This window comes from Symphalangus syndactylus, chromosome 3 (assembly GCF_028878055.3).
Source record: "Symphalangus syndactylus isolate Jambi chromosome 3, NHGRI_mSymSyn1-v2.1_pri, whole genome shotgun sequence".
In the NCBI taxonomy this organism is placed as follows: Eukaryota; Metazoa; Chordata; class Mammalia; order Primates; family Hylobatidae; genus Symphalangus; species Symphalangus syndactylus.
This window is the reverse complement of record NC_072425.2, coordinates 80,213,815-80,234,607: the sequence shown is the minus strand read 5'-3', so window position 1 is coordinate 80,234,607 and position 20,793 is coordinate 80,213,815. Positions and strand designations below refer to the sequence as shown.

General features: G+C 38.5%; 2 protein-coding genes and 1 pseudogene across 2 annotated transcripts in view; 1 reads left to right on the top strand and 2 right to left on the bottom strand.

Annotated features, from left to right (window-relative positions):
- Positions 1 to 7,058, bottom strand: part of LOC129479374 (intraflagellar transport protein 74 homolog) — a 107,607-nt gene extending 100,549 nt beyond the window's left edge. Inside the window, 1 exon segment of the mRNA XM_055272388.2 lies at positions 6,942 to 7,058. Within this exon segment, the coding sequence (XP_055128363.1) occupies positions 6,942 to 7,058 (117 nt within the window).
- LOC129479376 (ubiquitin-conjugating enzyme E2 R1-like) overlaps positions 7,033 to 20,793 on the bottom strand; it is a 58,198-nt pseudogene continuing 44,437 nt past the window's right edge.
- LOC134736145 (equatorin-like) lies at positions 12,534 to 17,888 on the top strand. Its single transcript, XM_063635699.1, has 3 exons — positions 12,534 to 12,682; positions 15,992 to 16,237; positions 17,448 to 17,888. The coding sequence occupies exons 1-3, from the start codon at positions 12,534 to 12,536 to the stop codon at positions 17,695 to 17,697; spliced, it is 645 nt and encodes a 214-aa protein (XP_063491769.1). The 3' UTR covers positions 17,698 to 17,888.

The window sequence follows — 20,793 nt, the reverse complement described above, 5'->3', positions numbered from 1 at the left end:
AGTACTATCTTGATTTTGGAACAGACCAAAGTCATACATTTGTATGTATGTGTGTGTGTTTATAAATACATTAAAAAGTCTAGAAGATACTGTTGATAGTGGTTATACCTACAATAGGAAGGAACTCTGATACTTCTCCATTGTTTGTATGTTTTACAACAAGCATTACTATTTTCAAAAATGCAAACATTAAATAGGTGAAGTCATTGCAAAGAAAAAGTCATTTTTGCAATGCCTTCACCACAGCATATTATCAGAATGTCTGAAGTCAATGTGAAGGAAAGAATTTTAAAATTAATAAGAGAAAAGTATCTAGTCACCTATAAAGACATCCTATCAGAATAAAAGCAGATCTTTCAGCGGAAATTAAAAAAAACAAATAAAAAAGAGAATAGGATGTCATTTTCGAAGTGCTAAGGAAAAAAACAAAAAACAAACAAAAAAAAAACTGTCAGACACGAATTTTATATCCTGACAGAATAAGATTCATAAATGAAGGAGAAATAAAGTATTTCCAGGACAAGCAAATGCTGAGGGAATGTGTCACCACTAGGCCATTCCTACAGTAAATGTTCAAAGGGGTCTTCAACATAGAAATTAAAGGTGGATATACAGTATCACAAAAACACATAAAAATATTAAACTCACAGTTCTTATAAAACAATCACAAAGAGGACAAAATAATCAAATGCCAACATGAAAGAATTTCATGAAAAATAAAGATAAAAAGACAGAAAAAAAGAAACAATAATTTATACAACTTAAAAACAACTAACAAAATGACAGGAACAAAGCTTCACACATCATTATTAACTGTGAATGTAATGTAAATGAATTGAATTATTCACTTAAAAGATACATATTAGCAAAAGATTTTTAAAAAACAACAACAACATAATCCAACTATATCCTGCCTATGAGAAACATATCTAGCCCTAAAAGACACATGTAGGCTAAAAATAAAAGAGTGGGAAAAGGTATTCCACACTACCAAAAGCAAGCAGGATTAGCTATACATACATCTTCAAATCAAAAACAGTTTAAAAAAAAAAGACAAGAAGATCATTATATAATAATAAAGGAACCAATTAAACAAGAGATACAACAATCCTAAATATATATGTATCTTCTCTGACCTTAATGGAATAAAACCACAAATTGATAACAAGAGGAATTTTGGAAACTATACCAACAAATAGAAATATGTTCCTGAATGACCAGTGGGTCAAAGAAGAGATTAAAAAGGAAATTTTTTAAAACTCTTGAAACAAATTACAATGGAAACACAACATATCCAAAACCTATGCAATACAGCAAAAGCAGTACTAAGAGGAAAGTCTATACTTGTAAGTGCCTACATTAAAAAAGTAGAAAAACAAAATAAACAACCTAATAATGCATATTAAAGAATCAGATAAGCATGAGCAAACCAAACACAAAATTCATATTAGAAATTAATTAAGATCACAGTAGAAATAAATGAAACTGAAACAAAAAAATATAAAAGATCAACGAAACACAAAGTTGGTGTTTTGAAAAGATAAACAAAATCAACAAACTTTTAGCCAGACTAACTAATGAAAAAAAGAGGGAAGACTCAAATAAATATAATCAGAAATGAAAAAAAAAAAGACACTACAACTGATAACAGAAACTCAAAGGATCATTAGAGGCCACTATGAGCAACTCTATGCCAATAAGTTGGAAAATCTGGAAGAAATGAACAAATGACTAAACACATACAACCAACAGAGACTGAACCATAAAGAAATCCAAAACCTGAACAGACCAATAACAAATAATGAGATCCAAGCCATAATAAAAAGTGTCCTGGCTGGGCGCAGTGGCTCACGCCTGTAATCCCAACACTTTGGGAGGCTGAGGTGGGCAGATCACGAGGTCAGGAGTTCAAGACTAGCCTGACCAAAATGGTGAAACCCAGTCTCTACTAAAAATATAAAAATTAGCCAGATGTGGTAGCACACGTCTGTAATCCCAGCTACTCGGGAGGCTGAGGCAGGAGAATCGCTTGAACCCGGGAGGCGGAGGTTGCAGTGAGCAGAGATCGCGTCACTGCACTCCAGCCTGGGTGACAGAGCAAGATTCCATGTCAAAAAAAAAAACAAACTTTTTTTTTAATTTAAAAAAAGTCTCCCAGCAAAGAAAAGCTCAGGACCTGATGGCTTCACTGCTGAGTTCCGCCAAACATTTAAAAAAGAACTAATACCAATCCTACTAAAACTATTCTGAGAAATAGAAGAGGAGAAAATACTTTCAGACTCATTCTACAAGACCAGTATTACCCTGATATAAAAAAAAAAAAAAAGACAAGACATACGAAGAAAACAGAAAACTATAGGCCAATATCCCTGATGAACATTGATGCAAAAATCCTCAACAAAGTACCAGCAAACTGAATTAAACAACACATTAAAAAGATCATTTGTCATGACTCACTGGTATTTACCCCAGGTATGTAAAGATAGTTCAACACGTGCAAATCAATCAATGTGATAGATCATACCATCAGACTGAAGGACAAAAGCCTTCCGTTGATATTGTAAAAGCATTTGATGACATTTAACATCGCCTGATGATAAAAATTCTCAAAAAACCAGGTATAGAAGGAACATACCTAAATACAATAAAAGCTATATATGACAGATCCATAGCTAGTATCCTATGGAATGAGGAAAAACTGAAAGCCTTTCCTCTAAGATCTAGAACACAACAAGGATGCCCACTTTCACCACTGTTATTCAACATAGTACTGGAATTCCTGGCTAGAGCAATCAGACAACAAAAAGAAATAAAGGGCATCCAAACTGGAAAGGAAGAAGTCAAATTAACTCTGTCTGCAGATGATATGATCTTATATTTGGAAAAACCTAAAGACTCCACCAAAAAAACTATTCAAACTGATAAATAGTAAATTCAGTAAAACTCAGAAAAATTGCAGGATACAAAAATCAATAGCATTTCTATATGCTAACAGTGAACAGTATGAAAAAAAATCAAGAAAGTCGTCCCATTTACAATAGCTACAAATAAAATAAAATACCTAGGAATTAACCCAAGAAGTGAAAGATCTCTACAATTGAAACTATAAAACACTGAGGCAATGAACTGAGGAGAACACCAAAAAATAGAAAGATATTCCATGTTCATGGATTGGAAGAATCAACATTGTCAAAATATCTAGAATATCCAAATTAATCTACAAATTCAATGCAATCCTTGTCAAAATATCAATGACATTCTTCTCAAAAATAGAAAAAAAAATCCTAAAATTTATATAGAGCCATAAAAGATCTAGGATAGCCAAACCCATCCCGAACAAAAAAAAAAAAAAAGAAAAGAAAAGCATACTGGCATAAAAACAGAATACAGAACCCAGAAATAAATCCATATATCTAGAGTGAACACATTTTTGACAAAGATGCAAGGAACATACACTGAGGAAATGCCAGTTTCTTCAATAAATAGTACTGGGAGAACTGGATATCCATAGACGAAAGAATGAAACTAGACCCACATCTCTCACCATATACAAGAATCAAATCAAAATGGATTAAAGACTTAAATTAAGACCTCAAACTATGAAACTACTAAAATAAAACATGGGGGAAATTATCCAGAACATTGGTCTAAGCAAAGATTTCTTGAGTAATATCCCACAAGCAAAGGAAACCAAAGCAAAAATGAACAAATAGAATCACATCAAATTAAAAAGCACTTGCACAGCAAACAATCAACGAAGTGAAGGGAAAACCAACATAATAGGAGGAGAAAATATATGAAAACTATCCATCTGACAAGAAATTAATAAACAGAATATATAAGGAGCTCCAACAACTCACTAGCAAAAAAATCTAGTAATACAATAAAAAACGGGCAAAAGGTCTGAACAGACAACTTCTCAAAAGAAGATACACAAATGTCAAACAGGTATATGAAAAGGCGCTCAACATCACTGATCATCAGAGAAATGCAAATCAAAACTACAATGAGATATTATCTCACCCCAGTTAAAATGACTTTTATCCAAAAGAAAGGCAATAGCAAATGCTGATAAATATATAGAGAAAAGGGAACCTTTGTACAGTGTTGGTGGGAATGTAAGTTAGTATAACCACTATGGAGAACAGTATGGAAGTTCCTCAAAAAACTAAAAATAGAACTATCATATGATCCAGCAATCCCACTGCAAAAGGAAAGAAATCATTATTTCAAAAAGATACCTGCATTTCTATGTTTATCACACTACTTGCCACAATAGCGAATATATGAAAAAAAACCTAACTGTCCATCAATGGAGATGGAGGGCTACGTAAAGAAAATGTGGTACATATGTATATACGTATATATATACACACACGCATATACACATATATATACACATACTATGAAACACTACTCTGCCATAATAAAGAATGAAACCATGTCTTTTGCAGCAATGTGGATGGAACCAGAGGCCATGATCCTAAGTGAAACAGTTCAGAAAGAGAAAGTCAAATACCGCATGTTCTCACTTATAAGTGGGAGCTAAACAATGGGTACATATGGACATACAGAGTGAGATAATAGACACTAAAGATTATAAAAGATGGGTGGGAGGAAGGTGAGGGTTGCTAAATTACATATTTGGTACAGTGTTCACTATTCAGGTGATGGGTACACTAAAAGCCCACACTTCATCATTACATAATATATGCATGTAAGACAACTGATCTACCCCATAAATACATACAAATTTTAAAATTTTACAAATAAACAAATAGATAACATGCCTGGCAAATAGTAGGTGGCAAATAAATGTCAGATTCTTTTTACAAATATTTAATTATCAATTTTTACTGGAATAAAAGAAAAAGATACCCTTACTATCCTATGTATGAAGACTCTAGAAAAATTGTTTCAGTCTAAGTTAATGACGATGTCCTGGCCGGGCGCCGTGGCTCACGCGCCTGTAATCCCAGCACTTTGGGAGGCCGAGGCGGGCGGATCACGAGGTCAGGAGATGGAGACCATCCTGGCTAACACGGTGAAACCCCGTCTCTACTAAATTAGAGTAGAGACAAAAAATTAGCTGGGCGAGGTGGCGGGTGCCTGTAGTCCCTGCTACGCGGGAGGCTGAGGCAGGAGAATGGCGTGAACCCCGGGGGGTGGAGCCTGCAGTGAGCCGAGATCGCGCCACTGCACTCCAGCCTGGGTGAAAGAGCGAGACTCCGTCTCAAAAAAAAAAAAAAAAAATGACGATGTCCTAATATTATTACCTGAAACTCTAGAAAAAAAATCTGAAAACTTTAGGAAAATCTGACTTTAACAAAATTATTCCCTCCAAAAAATGCTGCTCTTCTTATGAGTTAACCATAGGACCCAACATTATCTGTAGTTTGCAGTTAGCCTACTGTAGGAGCTTGAGTATTGGCCTTCTGTACTTTCTCACCTGTGTGAACATCAGATCAATTTATGATCTGAAATCACCTGTGTGAACATCAGATCAATTTATGGACATTTTTATCTATTCATTTATTTCCATTTCAATTCTATGTATTTGTAAATTTATGTTTTCTATGTTAAATTGATATCACTTTTAAACTTTTGTTAAAGTATATTATTTTCTGAAATATCTTGAAAGTGGCTTGTAATGACAGCCTATTATAGGGATATACATATCATTATTTAAGATTCATCTATTGTAAGTCTTCTAGGTTGTTTCCCAATTTTTACATTATAATGATAATGAAAATGTAATAATTATCTTTACAGGATATCCTTCTGCTTAGAATATCAACTCATAAACTTCATCTAACTTTTCCTCATATGATGTGTTTCTCTTACTCACTATTTATGACATACTCTCTTATATTAAGCTCTTTAACATTTACTAGAGTTTATCTCCAGGTGCCATGGCAATCAGAATATTGTTTCACTCATTGTCTATAACATATTTTACATTAGAATATTGTACTTTTTCTTATTTTTGTTGTATCGTTCTAGATGAGTTTTAGAATAGTTTTATAATATTACCCCTAGCGTCAAAAGAAATGTCATGAAATTTTGATTGGACATAAGGCTTGTAGTCTTAATACAGAAAGAGCACTTAAAAATTAGTAAAGTTTACCTTTTAAGATTCTGATCCTATATATGGTATATATATTATAAATGTTTTTACCAGTTGTCATTTCTCTTTTAATTTTTTATGGTGTTTTATTTTTCGTAAATTCAGATATATAATAAAAATACTTTCCTTTTCAGTACTTGTTATTTCTGTCATTTTTAGAAAGCCTAGCCCATATCAAGTTTATACAGAATACTTGCCAACATTTTCCTCTACTACATTTATGGTTTCATTTTTGAAATACCAAGTTTCTAAACCATGTAGAATTCTGATAAAAGGTATAAGAGAGGATTAAAAATACTTTTAAACAAATGGAATGTTCTATTGAATGCTCCATGTTTTGCCAACTAATTTGAAACACACATTAATCATTAACTAAATTCTTACATGCTTGATTCTATTTCTGGTCCATTCCATTTCATTTTATTCTGGCCCCAATACACGATTCAACTAAAATTACTGCAGCTTTAAATTGAGTATCTGCAGGAGCAGGCATCTTCTTCCCAGAGTGTCTTTAAAACACTCTTCCACATTTACATTTCCACATGCTTTCCAAAAAACAACACAAACATGTTTAATAATATGCTTATGAAATAAAGAAACAACAAAGTAGAATCTCTTATTACAGAGGGGATTTCCAACTTCTACCACAATATATGCACAAGCATTCAACAGATTTTTTTTGAGACAGAGTCTCAAAAACTCAAAAACTGGGGTGCAGTGGCATGATCATAGTTCACTGAAGCCCCAGTCTCCTGGACTCAAGTGGTCCTCCCACCTTGGCCTCCCAAAGTAAATAGATTTGTTTCAAACTTACTGCAGTTGCCACTTGAATATTTCCTGATAGGGGTCGTATCCCAGAAGGAGGCCTTCCTGTTTACCCAACTCCTCTTGAAACAGGGCGAGCTGCTGAAGATTTGTGATTGCTGGCCATTGTTTCTTCACTTTAATCGCTGTTTGGAAGCAATAAATAGTTCAATCCTTTGATGTCTTCTCTAGCAAGACAATAATGACCCATCATACCCTTACATTTAATTCACAACAATTGTTCTTGCAAACTGCCATTCTGTGTACCACTACGAGGCTAATTTTGTTCAAATATGACATCGTGCTCCATTTACAACTATGAGATTGTTTCTTGCAACATTCCTTCCTCATCTTTCTATTATCTTACCAAAATGCAAGCCCCTCTATTATCTATTTCTTTAGTATTCTCATCCCATACTCTGGTAAATTTTCTCTCCTGTCATAGCCAACATCTTTCTGTGCTCCTAATCCTTTCTCTGCACTTTCTGGTCCATGATTAACTCTCATATTCTGAATCTTGTTACAAATACTTTCTATTTTCTTAACTTTAATAGAATCTTGGTTTCCCCTGAGAGTAACACTTTCGGTAGTCCAAGTGTTTTAGCTTCCTGTCCCACAATTTTAAAGCAAAGGAGGTGGCACTTTTCTTGCTCCTCAGGGTCACTTTCAAAACATTCGTCCACACCTTTAAAAAAATTAACAAGAGGCCAGGCGTGGTGGCTCACGCATGTAACCCCAGAACTTTGGGAGGCCAAGGCAGGTGGATCACGAGGTCAGCAGATCAAGACCATCCTGGCTAACACAGGGAAACCCCGTCTCTACTAAAAATACAAAAAATTAGCTGGGCGTGGTGGTGGGTGCCTGTAGTCCCAGCTACTCGGGAGGCTGAGGCAGGAGAACAGCATGAAACCTGGAGGCAGAGTTTGTAGTGAGCCGAGATTGCACCACTGCACTCCTGCCTAGGCGACACAGGGAGACTCCATCCCAAAAAAAAAAAACAAAAAAAACAAGATTCACTTCCTCTGAGGATCTGGGAATGCAACAATATTGCCTTGATCTTTCCTGGTTGCTGGTAATTAGTGACTTCCTAATCTCTCCTCTATCTTTACTAAAGTCTTTTGTACCTAGTTCACAGCTTCTCTATTCCAATCTCACCATCATCCTGGATGACTTCCATCTAGATACTAGATCCAATCCTAACATTCCAGCTTCACAGTTCCCTGACCTCAACTTTAGCAATGATCTTAACTCCATTTCAGTAATTTATAGCCATGGCGAGACATGGAGCTTGTCATCATCTGGAATTGCTTCATCTCAAACATCTTAATTGAAATACTCTATTCTCCGGTCTTCTCCTCTCCTTCTACCCTTTTCTCATCTTCATTCTGCTACACCTGCCTTTAAACCATTTCCTTAATTCACTCATTCTCTCCCAGTTTATCAGCCCTCTCCTTTATTCATCAGAATATAATATTATTTAAAATTCTGTCTCATAATTTAGAGTAGTAGTTTTCAAATTGTTGGTCACATCCATTAGTAAATTCTGAAAACAATTTTGCAGGTTATGACCAAGATACTTAAACGTGAAATAAAATTTAAACAAAAAGAGTTCACGGAAAATATGAAGGGTAAACATTGTTTCAGTAAATTTTTGTTTCAGCTATATTTACATAAATTTACACATATGTGTTTACTGGGCTACAATATAAAAATGTATGTCCTATTGTAGGTCATATAAAATAGTTATGAAGATACTTATCTAGAGAGAGAATATGGAGAAAAAGAGAATAGTGTCCAAGATTCTGTCCTGAGGAACATCAATACATACAGATTACACAGAAGAGGAAAATCTAGTGTGAGAGACTGAAAATTAAGGCCCGGAAAGCAAAGAAAAAAACCAGGAGTGTGTGTCAGAGATGCCAAGAGAAGGCAGGAATCTGAGATATGCCATTTACGTTGGAAATTCAAGTAAGATGAAAACTGAAATGTCCAATGGAGTCCCCATCCAAGAAGTCACTAATGATACCTTGACAAGGGTGTTTAAGAACTGTCCTCCTTCTCTCATGAAATTAGTGTCTCATGAGCACCATCAACTAATTTGTATCCTTGAACTATTCTCCAGCCCATCTGGCAAAATCAGAAACCCTTCTCTACATCCAATCTGAAGTGCTGAAAATTGCTGGTGGAAATCATACACCTGTACAGACTGGGGTACTGCAAAGTGATAGTCACAAATCTTAGCTGGACCCTCATTTCAGAAATGATTTATCCTTGTTAAGATACTTCTCTACTTGATAATTCTCACCCTTAACTACTTTTCTATTTAACCTCTGTTCCTGCCACTCTTAGCAGATGACTCATTTAAGAAAATTACAACTTGAACTCCATCACCTTTGGGGCACATAAACTTCTCTACATCCATCCTGCCCTCCAATCCCAACAGCCATTCCTTCTCTCATTCAAGATCAATCTTTCTCTGATTTACCCTTGATCCCATCTTCTTTGTGGCATTAACCTCACTGCTACCAATTATCTTTAAACTTTCTCCTTTTTTCAGTCTGTTACCATGTTCAATTCTTTCCTACCTTCAAAAACTTATTTCTTGATCCTGCAACCACCTCTATCTAACTGTCCCATATATCCTCCTTTATGCAGCCAAATTCCTAAGAATAGATTATATCCGGCCGGGCGCAGTGGCTCATGCCTATAATCCCAGCACTTTGGGAGGCCGAGGCGGGCGGATCACGAAGTCAGGAGATCGAGACCATCCTGGCTAACATGGTGAAACCCCGTCTCTACTAAAAATACAAAAAATTAGCCGGGTGTGGTGGCGAGTGTCTGTAGTTCCAGCCAATCGGGAGGCTGAGGCAGGAGAATGGCGTGAACCCAGAAGGCAGAGCTTGCAGTGAGCTGAAATCGTGCCACTGCACTCCAGCCTGGGAGACAGAGCGAGACTCCATCTCAAAAAAAAAAAAAAAAAAGAAGAAAGAAAAAAAAAGAATAGCTTATATCCACTATTTTCTACTGCTTCATTTCCCACTATCTCCTGGATTGCTACTGTTTGATTCAAATGACCCCTGCCAATATTGCCAGTGATGTAAATATCATCCTACTTTACTGGTGTCCACATTTATATGAAACATCTCCATGACACTTCCCTCTCTTCTGGTTCTTTTTTCTGTCTCCTTGATCTGTCCCTATATAGAGCATTTTCTAAGATACCATCCACCATCTTTTTCTTTTCTCTCTCTAAACTCTCCTTGGGCCCCCTTATCCACACTCAGGGTTTTAACAATTAATAAACTGATTCCACACAACTTCCTTATTTTAGCACTCAGCTTGCGGTGTTTATATCCAAATAATAACATCTTCACTTAGATGTCTAAATATTTCAAAATAAACATATGTAATCCAAACTCATTATCATCTCCCCAAAATTTGTCCTTCCTCTTGGTGTCACCTCCTAGTCACACAAGTCAGAAATTTAGTCCTTGACATCTTCCTCTCCCTCACTCCCATGGCTGATCACATAGTTCTACTGAGTTTGTTTTGTTTAGTTGTAATGATTTTGTTCCTAAGTGTTTAACAGGTACTTTACTCTCTATTCCTACAGCACTGGCCAATTCAGGGCATCACTGACTCAGGTGGACTATTATACCAGCCTCTTAAGTGGTCCCCTTGCCTAACACACATTTTGCCTGTTACTTTCTCTGGGAATCCTTCCATGACCAGTCTATAACTGGTCTTGGAATCTTCGTCTTCTTCAATTTCAGTGTATAGGCCTGTTCTACATGCTACCATGCATCCTGTGTATTACTTTATTCCAGAACCTATCACACCACTTGAAATGATCTGCTTAAGTATTTCTCGCCCTTTAGGGCAAGAGCTGAATCTTAATCATCTTTACATCCCCAACATCTGTCTCAGTGATAAGCAAAAACTTTATTCTCTCATGTACCTTTTAAATTTCCTCCTACATAAAGGTATTGCCAATTACAAAAATTTACTAAATTGTTAAAAAGCAAACAAAGCGACCGGGGGTGGTGGCTCACGCCTGTAATCCCAGCACTTTGGGAGGCCGAGGTGGGTGGATCACGAGGTCAGGAGATCGAGACCATCCTGGCTAAAATAGTGAAACCCCATCTCTACTAAAAATACACACAAAAAAATTAGCCGGGCGTGGTGGCGGGCATAGTCCCAGCTACTCCGGAGGTTGAGGCAGGAGAATGGCGTGAACCCAGGAGGCGGAGCTTGCAGTGAGCCGAGATCGCGCCACTGCACTCCAGCCTGGGCGACTGAGCAAGACTGTCTCAAAAAAAAAAAGGCAAACAAAGCATGTGTTGGACTAAAATGATTTCTCTGTTTCTACACTCTATGTCCAGTACTAGTTTTCTGACTTTTCTTAGCATTACTCGTAATCAGTCCTTGGACTGCTATCCTTTCTACAGTCATGCATCTTTATAACTCCAACTATGTGTACGGCTCACTAATCAATGCCTACAGTTCGGCCCTTTCAACTGGGCACCAATTTTGAGTTTCCAAGTGTTTATCTGAAATTTCCATTCATATATCTCATTTGAATATGTTCACACCAATCTTCCTGACCCCGCTAGCCCCCTGATTCTAATTCCTTGCCATTTTGAACTCTGTGCAAAGCAAAAGAATTTCAAATGGAAAAAGGAATTTCATGAAATGACTCTGAAAACGAAGACAGGGTGTATGATCAAAATGGTTTTTCCACAAGAAGACGAGTATAATAAACATCTCTTTCCAGTGGAAAAGATATTACTCTAGGTTTCCTGCTAACTTTGAGAAAATGTACAACATACAAAAATTTCACCCAATTTTCTTTGCCACTGTTTTACTGTGGTGAAAAAAAGCTTACCATTATATTATTATCAGTGGGATTAAGAGGCGGGCATTAGCAACAAATATACCACTCACTTCGGGGTTATTCAATCAAAGATTCACACAATTTCCAGTGATTCACACAATTTCCAGTTATTCACACAGAGAGGCAGCCTGGCCTTCGGATCCAGAATGATTAGCGATACAAACTAGTGCTGACAAAGTTAGCAGCTGCATAATCTTGCCACCTTACTTAACCCCTCAGGATTTCATCTTCTGTAAAACAGAAGGGTGACATCTACCTTGCAGAGCTGTTATGAAGACGATAAGTATTAAATTTAAAACATCTGCTTCTAATTATTATGACTATCGTTATCCTCCCTAAACCAACCATTCTCACACAGGTGAATAAGTGGAAAGTTGCTAACTGCCCCCACTGTGATCAACAGACAGAAATAAGTCCCTTCCACTATAACAGGCAGAAATCTATTGCTTTGACTAAAATCCTTCAGCCCATCATGGTCCTTCCCTCTGCTCTGTGCTTGGCCGGTCTCCTGCGGGGGGTGGGGGAGGGGTCGGGCTGTTGGAGGAGGTCTGTTCGCACCCTTCGCTCGACTAGAATTGGTACATGCCTGGCCTGGCTACAGGCCCCACGGTAACAGTTAGCTAAGACCCAGAGTCTGAATTTGTTTTGTTTGGAGCGGATCAGCATCTCCAAGGCAAGAGAACAGACCTGGGAGGGAGGGAGGAAGAGATGGGACCCAGGGTTTCTCACCTCCACCGGCGCCAAAGGAGTGCTGTTGCCCGGCTCGCGGGTGCCCTAACGTCTTTCCGAGGCCCACGCGCAGTTTTCCTCGGCATTCAGGCCTACCCACTAGCGGCCATGCGCCGCGGCGTATCCCGGCAACGGAGGCGGGATAGAGGAGGCTCCTCATCCTGAGTGACCAATCCTCCGCCTCAGCCCTTGGTTACACGCGGAGCTCTCGCGAGAATTGAGGACTGATGTTTGTTTCTTCACCACCCTTCAGTACTTTTTGGAAAAAGTGGAAAACAGCGGGGCGGCTGGAAAATAAACATTTTATGTGAACGAGACCAGCCTGGGCAACATGACAAAAACCTTTTCTCTATCAAAAATACAAAAATTAGCTGGGCACGATGGCATGTCATTCATTGTACTCCAGCCTGGGCGACAGAGTGAGACCCTGTCTCAACAAATGAACCAAAGTACTTCAACTAATAGACACATAAATACTCTTACACATCTTAGTGGCTTTATGATGATAATATTTTTCCTAGTGAAGTCTGGCGTATGAAAGGCGGTATCATGGTGACTAACATCTCAGAGCGGACATTCACTGTTTAGGAGAGTTATAGTTCCTAAGGATTCTTTTTCAGTTATACTTCCCACATGACCATTACCACCTTCCTGTTTTGTAACATTTATTCCTGAAACCAAATGGAGGAGGTGAGTGAATAATATGTAGAATGCAGTCTTTTTTCAAAATAGACTTTATTTTTAGAGCAGTCTTGGGTTTAAAGAAAAATTTGGCAGAAAGTACAGAATTTCCATATTTCACCCTCCTCAGTTTCCCCTACGTCTTGGATGATGTGGTACATTTGTCACAATTTATGAACCAATAGTGATTCATTATTAATTGAAGTCCATAATTTACATCAGGATTCACTCTGTATTATACAGGTCTTTAGGTTTTGACAAATGCATAATATCACGTGTCTACCATCCCAGTATCATACAAAAGTTTCATTGATCTAAAATCTCCTCTGCCCCATCAATTCATCCCTTTGTTCCTCTCTCCTCCTGAACCCCTGAAAACCACTGATCTTTTTACTATCTCTATAGTTTTGCCTTTTCTAGAATGTCATATAGTTGGAGTTATACAGTATGTAACCTTTTCAGACTAGCTTCTTTCACTCAGCAATATGCATTTAAGATTCCTCCATGTTTTCCTGTGGCTTGAAAGCTCATTTATTTTTATCACTGATACTCCATTGTATGAATGTACCCTAGTTCATTCTTCTACTGAATGACACCTTGGTTGCCTCCAATTTTTGGCAATTATGAAAAAAGCTATTGTAAACACTCGTGTGCAGGGTTTTGTGTGTACATAAGTTTTCGACTCATTTTGGTAAATACCTATGAATATGATTTCTGGATCATATGGTAAGAGTATGTTCATGTGCAGTGGGTGGCTTGCCTGTAATCCTAGCACTTTGGGAGGGCAAGGTGGGAAGATGAGAGTGATTATCTTTGTAAGAAACTACCAAACTATCTTCCAAAGTATTTTTGGAACTCTCACCAGCAATCAATGTGAGCTCCTGTGGCTGGATAGAGTTTTCCTTAATGGCTTAATTATATTAATAGGAGTAAGACTCCTGATTTGAATGGAAAATTTCATGAAAGAACCACATTAATTTCCCCCAGAAAAACCTCTGTCCTACAAATAAATGGTTGAAAAATAGCATGATGATATATCTAAGACCTGTCCCCTCATTTGTGCACTGGATTGATAAGTGTGGCCATTTGCCTTGTGGTGCTTCAGGAAAATTGAGTGATTTGGCTGGGTACTGTAATCCCAGCACTTTGGGAGGCTGAGGCAGGCAGATCACCCGAGGTCAGCAGTTTGAGACAAGCCTGGCCAACATGGTGAAACCCCGTCTCTACTAAAAATACCAAAAAATTAGCCAGGCATGGTGGCGGGTACCTGTAATCCCAGCTACTCAGGAGACTGAGGCAAGGGAATCGCTTGAACCCAGGAGTCAGAGGTTGCAGTGAGCTAAGATTGTGCCACTGCACACTGCACTCTAGCCTGGGCGACAGAGCAAGACTCCATCTCAAAAAAAGAAAAGAAAAGAAAATTGAGTAATTCTTCTTTGTTTAGAAAAGTTATAAACAGGAATGACAAATGCTGGCTCATTTTATAAATACTTTGTCATTTCTCCTATTTAATATTTAAGTGATTAAATTGAGCTTGATTGATTTTATTGTTTATTGAGCACATACTACATGTTAGGTGTTGTAGATACATTATTATGTTAGTCTTCACAGCAACTCCATGAAGTTGGTATTATCTTCATTTTACAGTTGAGAAAACTGAGGCTTAGAGAGAAAAGCTGCCCACGCTTGTAATTAGCTTTTCTGTAACTTCCAGTGATTATGAATTCCAAACCCTTCTCTAGTTCTGACCATCACCTAGATAAAGAAGATGTACTATGAGCACACATCTTTACTGAAAACTCTTTCAGGAGACAGAAAAGCAATTCAGGAGCACAGCCCATTTTAACATAATTTGTTTAATTATTCCCAAAATAACAGGCCTCGAAGCATTAAAAGAGTCATTGACAACTGTATACATTTTCATAGTCTAAGGTCACACATTGACAATTATAATTTTTTAAAATCAGAGAATGTAGACATGGAAGCTTGTCATTGCTTATCACCTAAATATCATTACCTAGAAAATAGTGAAAACCCTTGGAACTTTTGAGTTGGCAGATGCTGGGGGTTGGCTGGGGAAAAGGGGAGAAATAACAACATATTGTCATAATTAAATGTTTATTAAGTCAGATATATATTCAAGAAAATGTAAAATTTGGCAGTAAAGCTATCATTTCATTAATAGATTTAGTTAAAAAACAGACTCTTGATATCTCTGGATCCAGACATAATCTTATTTTTAACTTATTTTAGAAAGTTAAATAAATTGATGCTATTTATTTTTGTAATGTGAAGTACACTAAGTTTAGTCTTTTCAGTAATAAAATGGCAAAACTAGCCTTTAAGCCTCATGGAGGAAGCATTCACTATACCACCCTTTTAGCTTAAAAGAAAAATCAGTGTATGACGCAGCACTAGAGCATGCACCTTTACCTCCTGAAAGACTGGTCCCTTGTGTGTAAGTCAATCGTTTTGAATAATAATCTCTTCAGACATGGTAGATTAAATCAGAGAAAGTCTGCTACATATGCATTTTGACATCTGGTAACCTGGATTTGAAACCAGATTTTGCCACTTACTATGTGCTATGGGCAAATACAGAAACTTCTGTGATACTGTGAACTTCTGTGATACTAAGGACAGCTCCTTCAGGGTTGCTGTGAAGGTTAAAGAGGAAAGTTAATAGTGCTCGGCTTTAGTCCTTTGCATTGCCTGCGGGATGGGAGACAGGCCGGTTAATACTCTGGATGGTGGAGGGCTTGCTTCTCTGTATTTGCTTTGCAATCTTTACTCCTTCAGGAAAACACACTGAACACCCTATTTTCCATTGCATTTTCTTTCTTTGCAGAGTCTGATGTGAATGCTACACAGGGAGAAAATCAGCCAGATCTAGAGGATCTGAAGATCAAATTAATGCTGGGAATCTTGTTGATGACCCTCCTCCTCTTTGTGGTCCTCTTGGCATTCTGTAGTGCTACACTGAACAAACTGAGGCATCTGAGGTAAGTCTGCAGATCTCTGCAGTCTTTACGACAAATGCATGACATCGCATTCTCTCCCTCCTCTCTTTAGTAGATTCTTAGGAATATGTGACTTCTGAATTTATCCATACGGCATTCAAATTGATTCCCATTTACCCTATATAGATGGAGCACGGGACTGTCTTTAAGGGAATATCCTACTTGAACTTTTTCCCAGTAGTCATCCAGAGATAGAAATAACCTTAGTCAATTGGAAAGGATAAAGAGAATCTACATATGCTCTTTTTTATATAGCCCTGAAACAAATATATTTTGTTCTAAATAGCATATCTGCTTAGCATCTAATTTTTTTTATTCAAGCAAGCCTTGAGACTTTCAAAAAACAGCCAATCTCTATCATCTTTACACTGTGAGACCTGTCCATGGGCTCTTTCTTATAAAAATATTAAATTCAACTCAAGCCTCATTGAAGGAATTATTTAACATTTTTCAGGCAGTGTAACAGATTACCTTCAAAAATCCTAACAGAATTGCTTAATGTTCATAATGATCATTAATTCCATTCTTTTCATTGTGGTGTTTTTGACGAATGGTGTATTTCTGTGATCCTAGGTATTTATTCCCCTTCGTTCAATTTCATTGTACATGTTTCTTATTAAACTTTTATTAAGGCAACTTCTACTGTTTTAGTAAATGAGTTTATAAATTCTAGTAGAGATTTGAAACATGCCTCAAAGTGTTAAATATAATCAAATTACAATGAGAGAAAAACTAGGCTGGGCACGGTGGCTCACACCTATAATCCCAGCACTTTGGGAGGCCGAGGCGGGTGGATCACGAGGTCGAGATCAAGACCATCCTGGCCAACATGCTGAAACCCCGTCTCTACTAAAAATACAAAAATTAGCTGGGCATGGTGGCGCATGCCTGTAGTCCCAGCTACTCGGGAGGCTGAGGCAAGAGAATCGCGTGACCCTGGGAGGCGGAGGTTGCAGTGAGCCGAGATTGTGCCGCTGCACTCCAGCCTGGAGACAGAGCGAGACTCTGTCTCAAAAAAAAAAAAAAAGAAAAGAAAAGAAAAGAAAAACTATATATCATTCATATAATGTTACTAAGTAACTAATACTTTGGGCAAAATTCGTATATTTTAATTTTTGAATGCTTTTCTAAGCTGAGTTACAAATGTACACAATTAAAAACAATTCTTGATATATGTTCTTTTCTTCTTCAGTTATAAAAGTTGTGAGAGTCAATACTCCGTCAACCCAGAGCTGGCCACGATGTCTTACTTTCATCCATCAGAAGGTGTTTCAGCTACATCCTTTTCCAAGAGTGCAGAGACCAGCACATTTTTGGGTACCACTTCTTCAGATATGAGAAGATCAGGCACAAGAAAATCAGAATCTAAGATAATGACAGATATCATTTCCGTAGGCTCAGATGATGAGATGCATGTAAACGATGAGTCAGTTACCCGGTGAAGAAATCGAGGAACCCGGTGAATAAATCATACTGATGAATAAATAACTTTAATTATTTTGTCATCAAAAGACCTTTCTTTATGTCTTCTGTTAATGTCATGAGTTTGAAACTCTGCTGAGACAAACATTCTGGTGTCTTAAAAGGAGGACAGACTCAATAAAAATTGTCTCTCGGTTATAAAATTTAATGGAAAATGCACAAGAAGATAATTTAAGGTGGGAGAAACTCATCAAGTAAAAACATTCCTGGAGAGTGACTTTGAAAGATATTTTCTGTAGGCTGGTTCATTTTAAAACAAGGACATTTAGATATTTACCTTCCCCAGGGGCATTTTGAGAACATCAGGGAACTCACCACGACCTATGCGCCCCCTCACCACCGTTGAAGCAAAAAGAACACACCTGTTCATGTTTTATTGACAAAACAGTTGTGCCATCAAGAGATGAAACTAAATTAGTGGTAGGAACTCTTAGCATTCTTGAACTGTTTAAAAGTCATCAGGGATTGGTCTAACATGACAAAGGGTAAGAAAGAAAAGATACTTTTCCATTTCTTTCTTTCTTTTTTTTTGTTTTGTTTTTTGAGAGGGAGTCTCGTTCTGTCGCCAGGCTGGAGTGCAGTGGAGCGATCTCGGCTCACTGCAACCTCTGCTTCCGGGCTCAAGCGATTCTCTTGCCTCAGCCTCCTGAGTAGCTGGGATTACAGGCACACGTTACCACGCCCGGCTACTTTTTGTATTTTTAGTAGAGATGGTTTTACCATGTTGGCCAGGATGGTCTTGATCTCTTGACCTCATCATCCACCTGCCTTGGCCTCCTGAAGTGCTGGGATTACAGGTGTGAGCCACCGCACCCAGCCGTATTTTTCCATTTCTAAAGTATCCATAATCGTTTGAGACAACACGGTGTTCCAGAAGAAGAGAGAGGAAGAGGGGAATTCCAGCAGGTAATTTCCTAGATGGGGACTCATGGACCCTGAGTCTTTTAGAGCTGAAGTGCCCTTCTTTCTCTCTTCCCCCAGGCATCCAGGATTATTATGTTCCACTGAAAGAAAAGCAATGCTTTTTGAAGACTTATTCAATTTTATCAGTGACTTTTGTGGCTATCCATACCAATAGTATTTCAATTTACAAAGACAGAAAATAGGGATAAAGTTTCCTTTTTAGAAATTAGTTTCAGCTGGGCACGGTGGCTCATGCCTGTAATCCCAGCACTTTGGGAGGCCCAGGTGGGCGGATCACAAGGTCAGGAGTTCGAGACCAGCCTGGCCAACATGGTGAAGCCCCGTCTCTACTAAAAATACAAAAATTAGCCATGTGTAGTGGCACACGCCTGTAATCCTAGCTACTCAGGCTGAGGCAGGAGAATTGCTTGAACCCGGGAGGCAGAGGTTGCAGTGAGCTGAGATCACACCACGGTGCTACAGCTTGGGCGAGACAGCAAAACTCCGTCTCAGAAAGAAAAAAAAAAATTAGTTTCAAATGGAGGGATTTAGGGACATGCATCATGTCTTTTCTGGATATGTATGGATATGGGAGAAGAACTTAGGGCATGTTTCATTGCCCTCTTCAATTTTTACCACACCAATAGCTTTCATTTACTGAGTACCTACTTTATAATAGGCACTTTAGAACATTGTATCACATTAAATTCTACTATCTTATGAAAGGTGAGTTTAATTTTACAGATCAAACAACAGAAGTTCAGGTAAGTCAGATAAATTGCCTAAGAGCACCTGCTGTGATGTGCTTCCAGTCTGAGGTTCTCTCCATGATCCATGAAGGTGAATAGTCAGACTGGCAACAAAAGTCTTTAGGAGCACCACAGGCCCAGCACCCAAGACACAGAAGGTTCCTTAACTCAGGTGCTCTTTCAGCTCTTGGGAAATTGTTTTCCTTGCCTTTAGCTTGGGTATCTATAATTCTTCCTCGCGAGAATAAACACACATTTTACTCTCACCTGCCACTTCCCCTACTATCCATTGTTAGAGTCCTTCACTCCCAGATTTCACCTCAGACTCCCGCCCAGTCTCACTCACCATCGGTTGGGAAAGCTACCGAGCTCCACCTTTGAGTAGTGATGGGCTATAAAAGACAGCACCCTTGAGGGAAAAGGCAGCAGGTCAGGCGCTCACCTTTGCCTGGTCTCTGCCAACAGTGCTCACAGTTTCTGAGCCAGTGGAGGTGGCCTGGAGCAGCAGCCCATGCTACCCTCTGCCAGTTACTTTTGCCATTTTCTGTGCCCTTTTGACAGCTCCAGGGATCGGTGCCAGCATTTGTACTGCCAGTTCAGGCACCTGCAGATCTGGTGGAAAAGTGAGGGAGGTGATTGCAGTGCTTGGAGATGCTCCAGGTGCAAAGGAGCTGTGTTGAGTCCACATGTGAGAAAGGGACGTGAGAATATCAGGTGGGCTTGGAGAGAGGTTGATAACCAACTATTCCCACGTTTTCTCTCCACCCCTCCTTAGGAGGTACCAAGAATTTTCCTGATTGGAAAGAGGTGGAAGAGCCACTTTTCAATCATGTAAAAAGTAGTAGTAGTACTAGTAGTAGTGGTACTTGTCTTTGGTACTAAAGTAAAGCATTGTACAAAGTTGATACAGCGTTACTCTGGCTACAATATCTAAAATGGCCAAAAGAGATATGTTAGCTATATATTTTTAAATGGGCTAATCACTCATCCTTAGACTGTTGGCATAGTCTGCCTTGTAAAGTGCAGTGAAGGTATTTTGAGGGGGCTGGAAGGGGAGTGGGCACAGGAAGAATGTCAGGAAGTACTGGTGTGTGTGGTCTCTTTTCCTCCCTCTCCTGCTCTAGAAGTGAGAAGAGGGTCTCACAGACAGTGCTGGTTGGGGAGAGGTCTTCTTGTCTCTCACTGCTGATCCTCTATGCCATCCATAACTAAACCTTCATTTTCTGAACAGGTTTTCTGGACCTCTGACCTGCTTGCCCTGGAAGGCATCATGAAACCAGTTCCTTTTTAGCCTATCAGTCTCTCCCGCATTCTGAAACTCCCTCTTATTTCCTTTTGCTGATGCTCCCTAATCATCCTCTTCCCCAAACCTCAAAGGGGACTCTCAATTCTGTTCCCCCATCC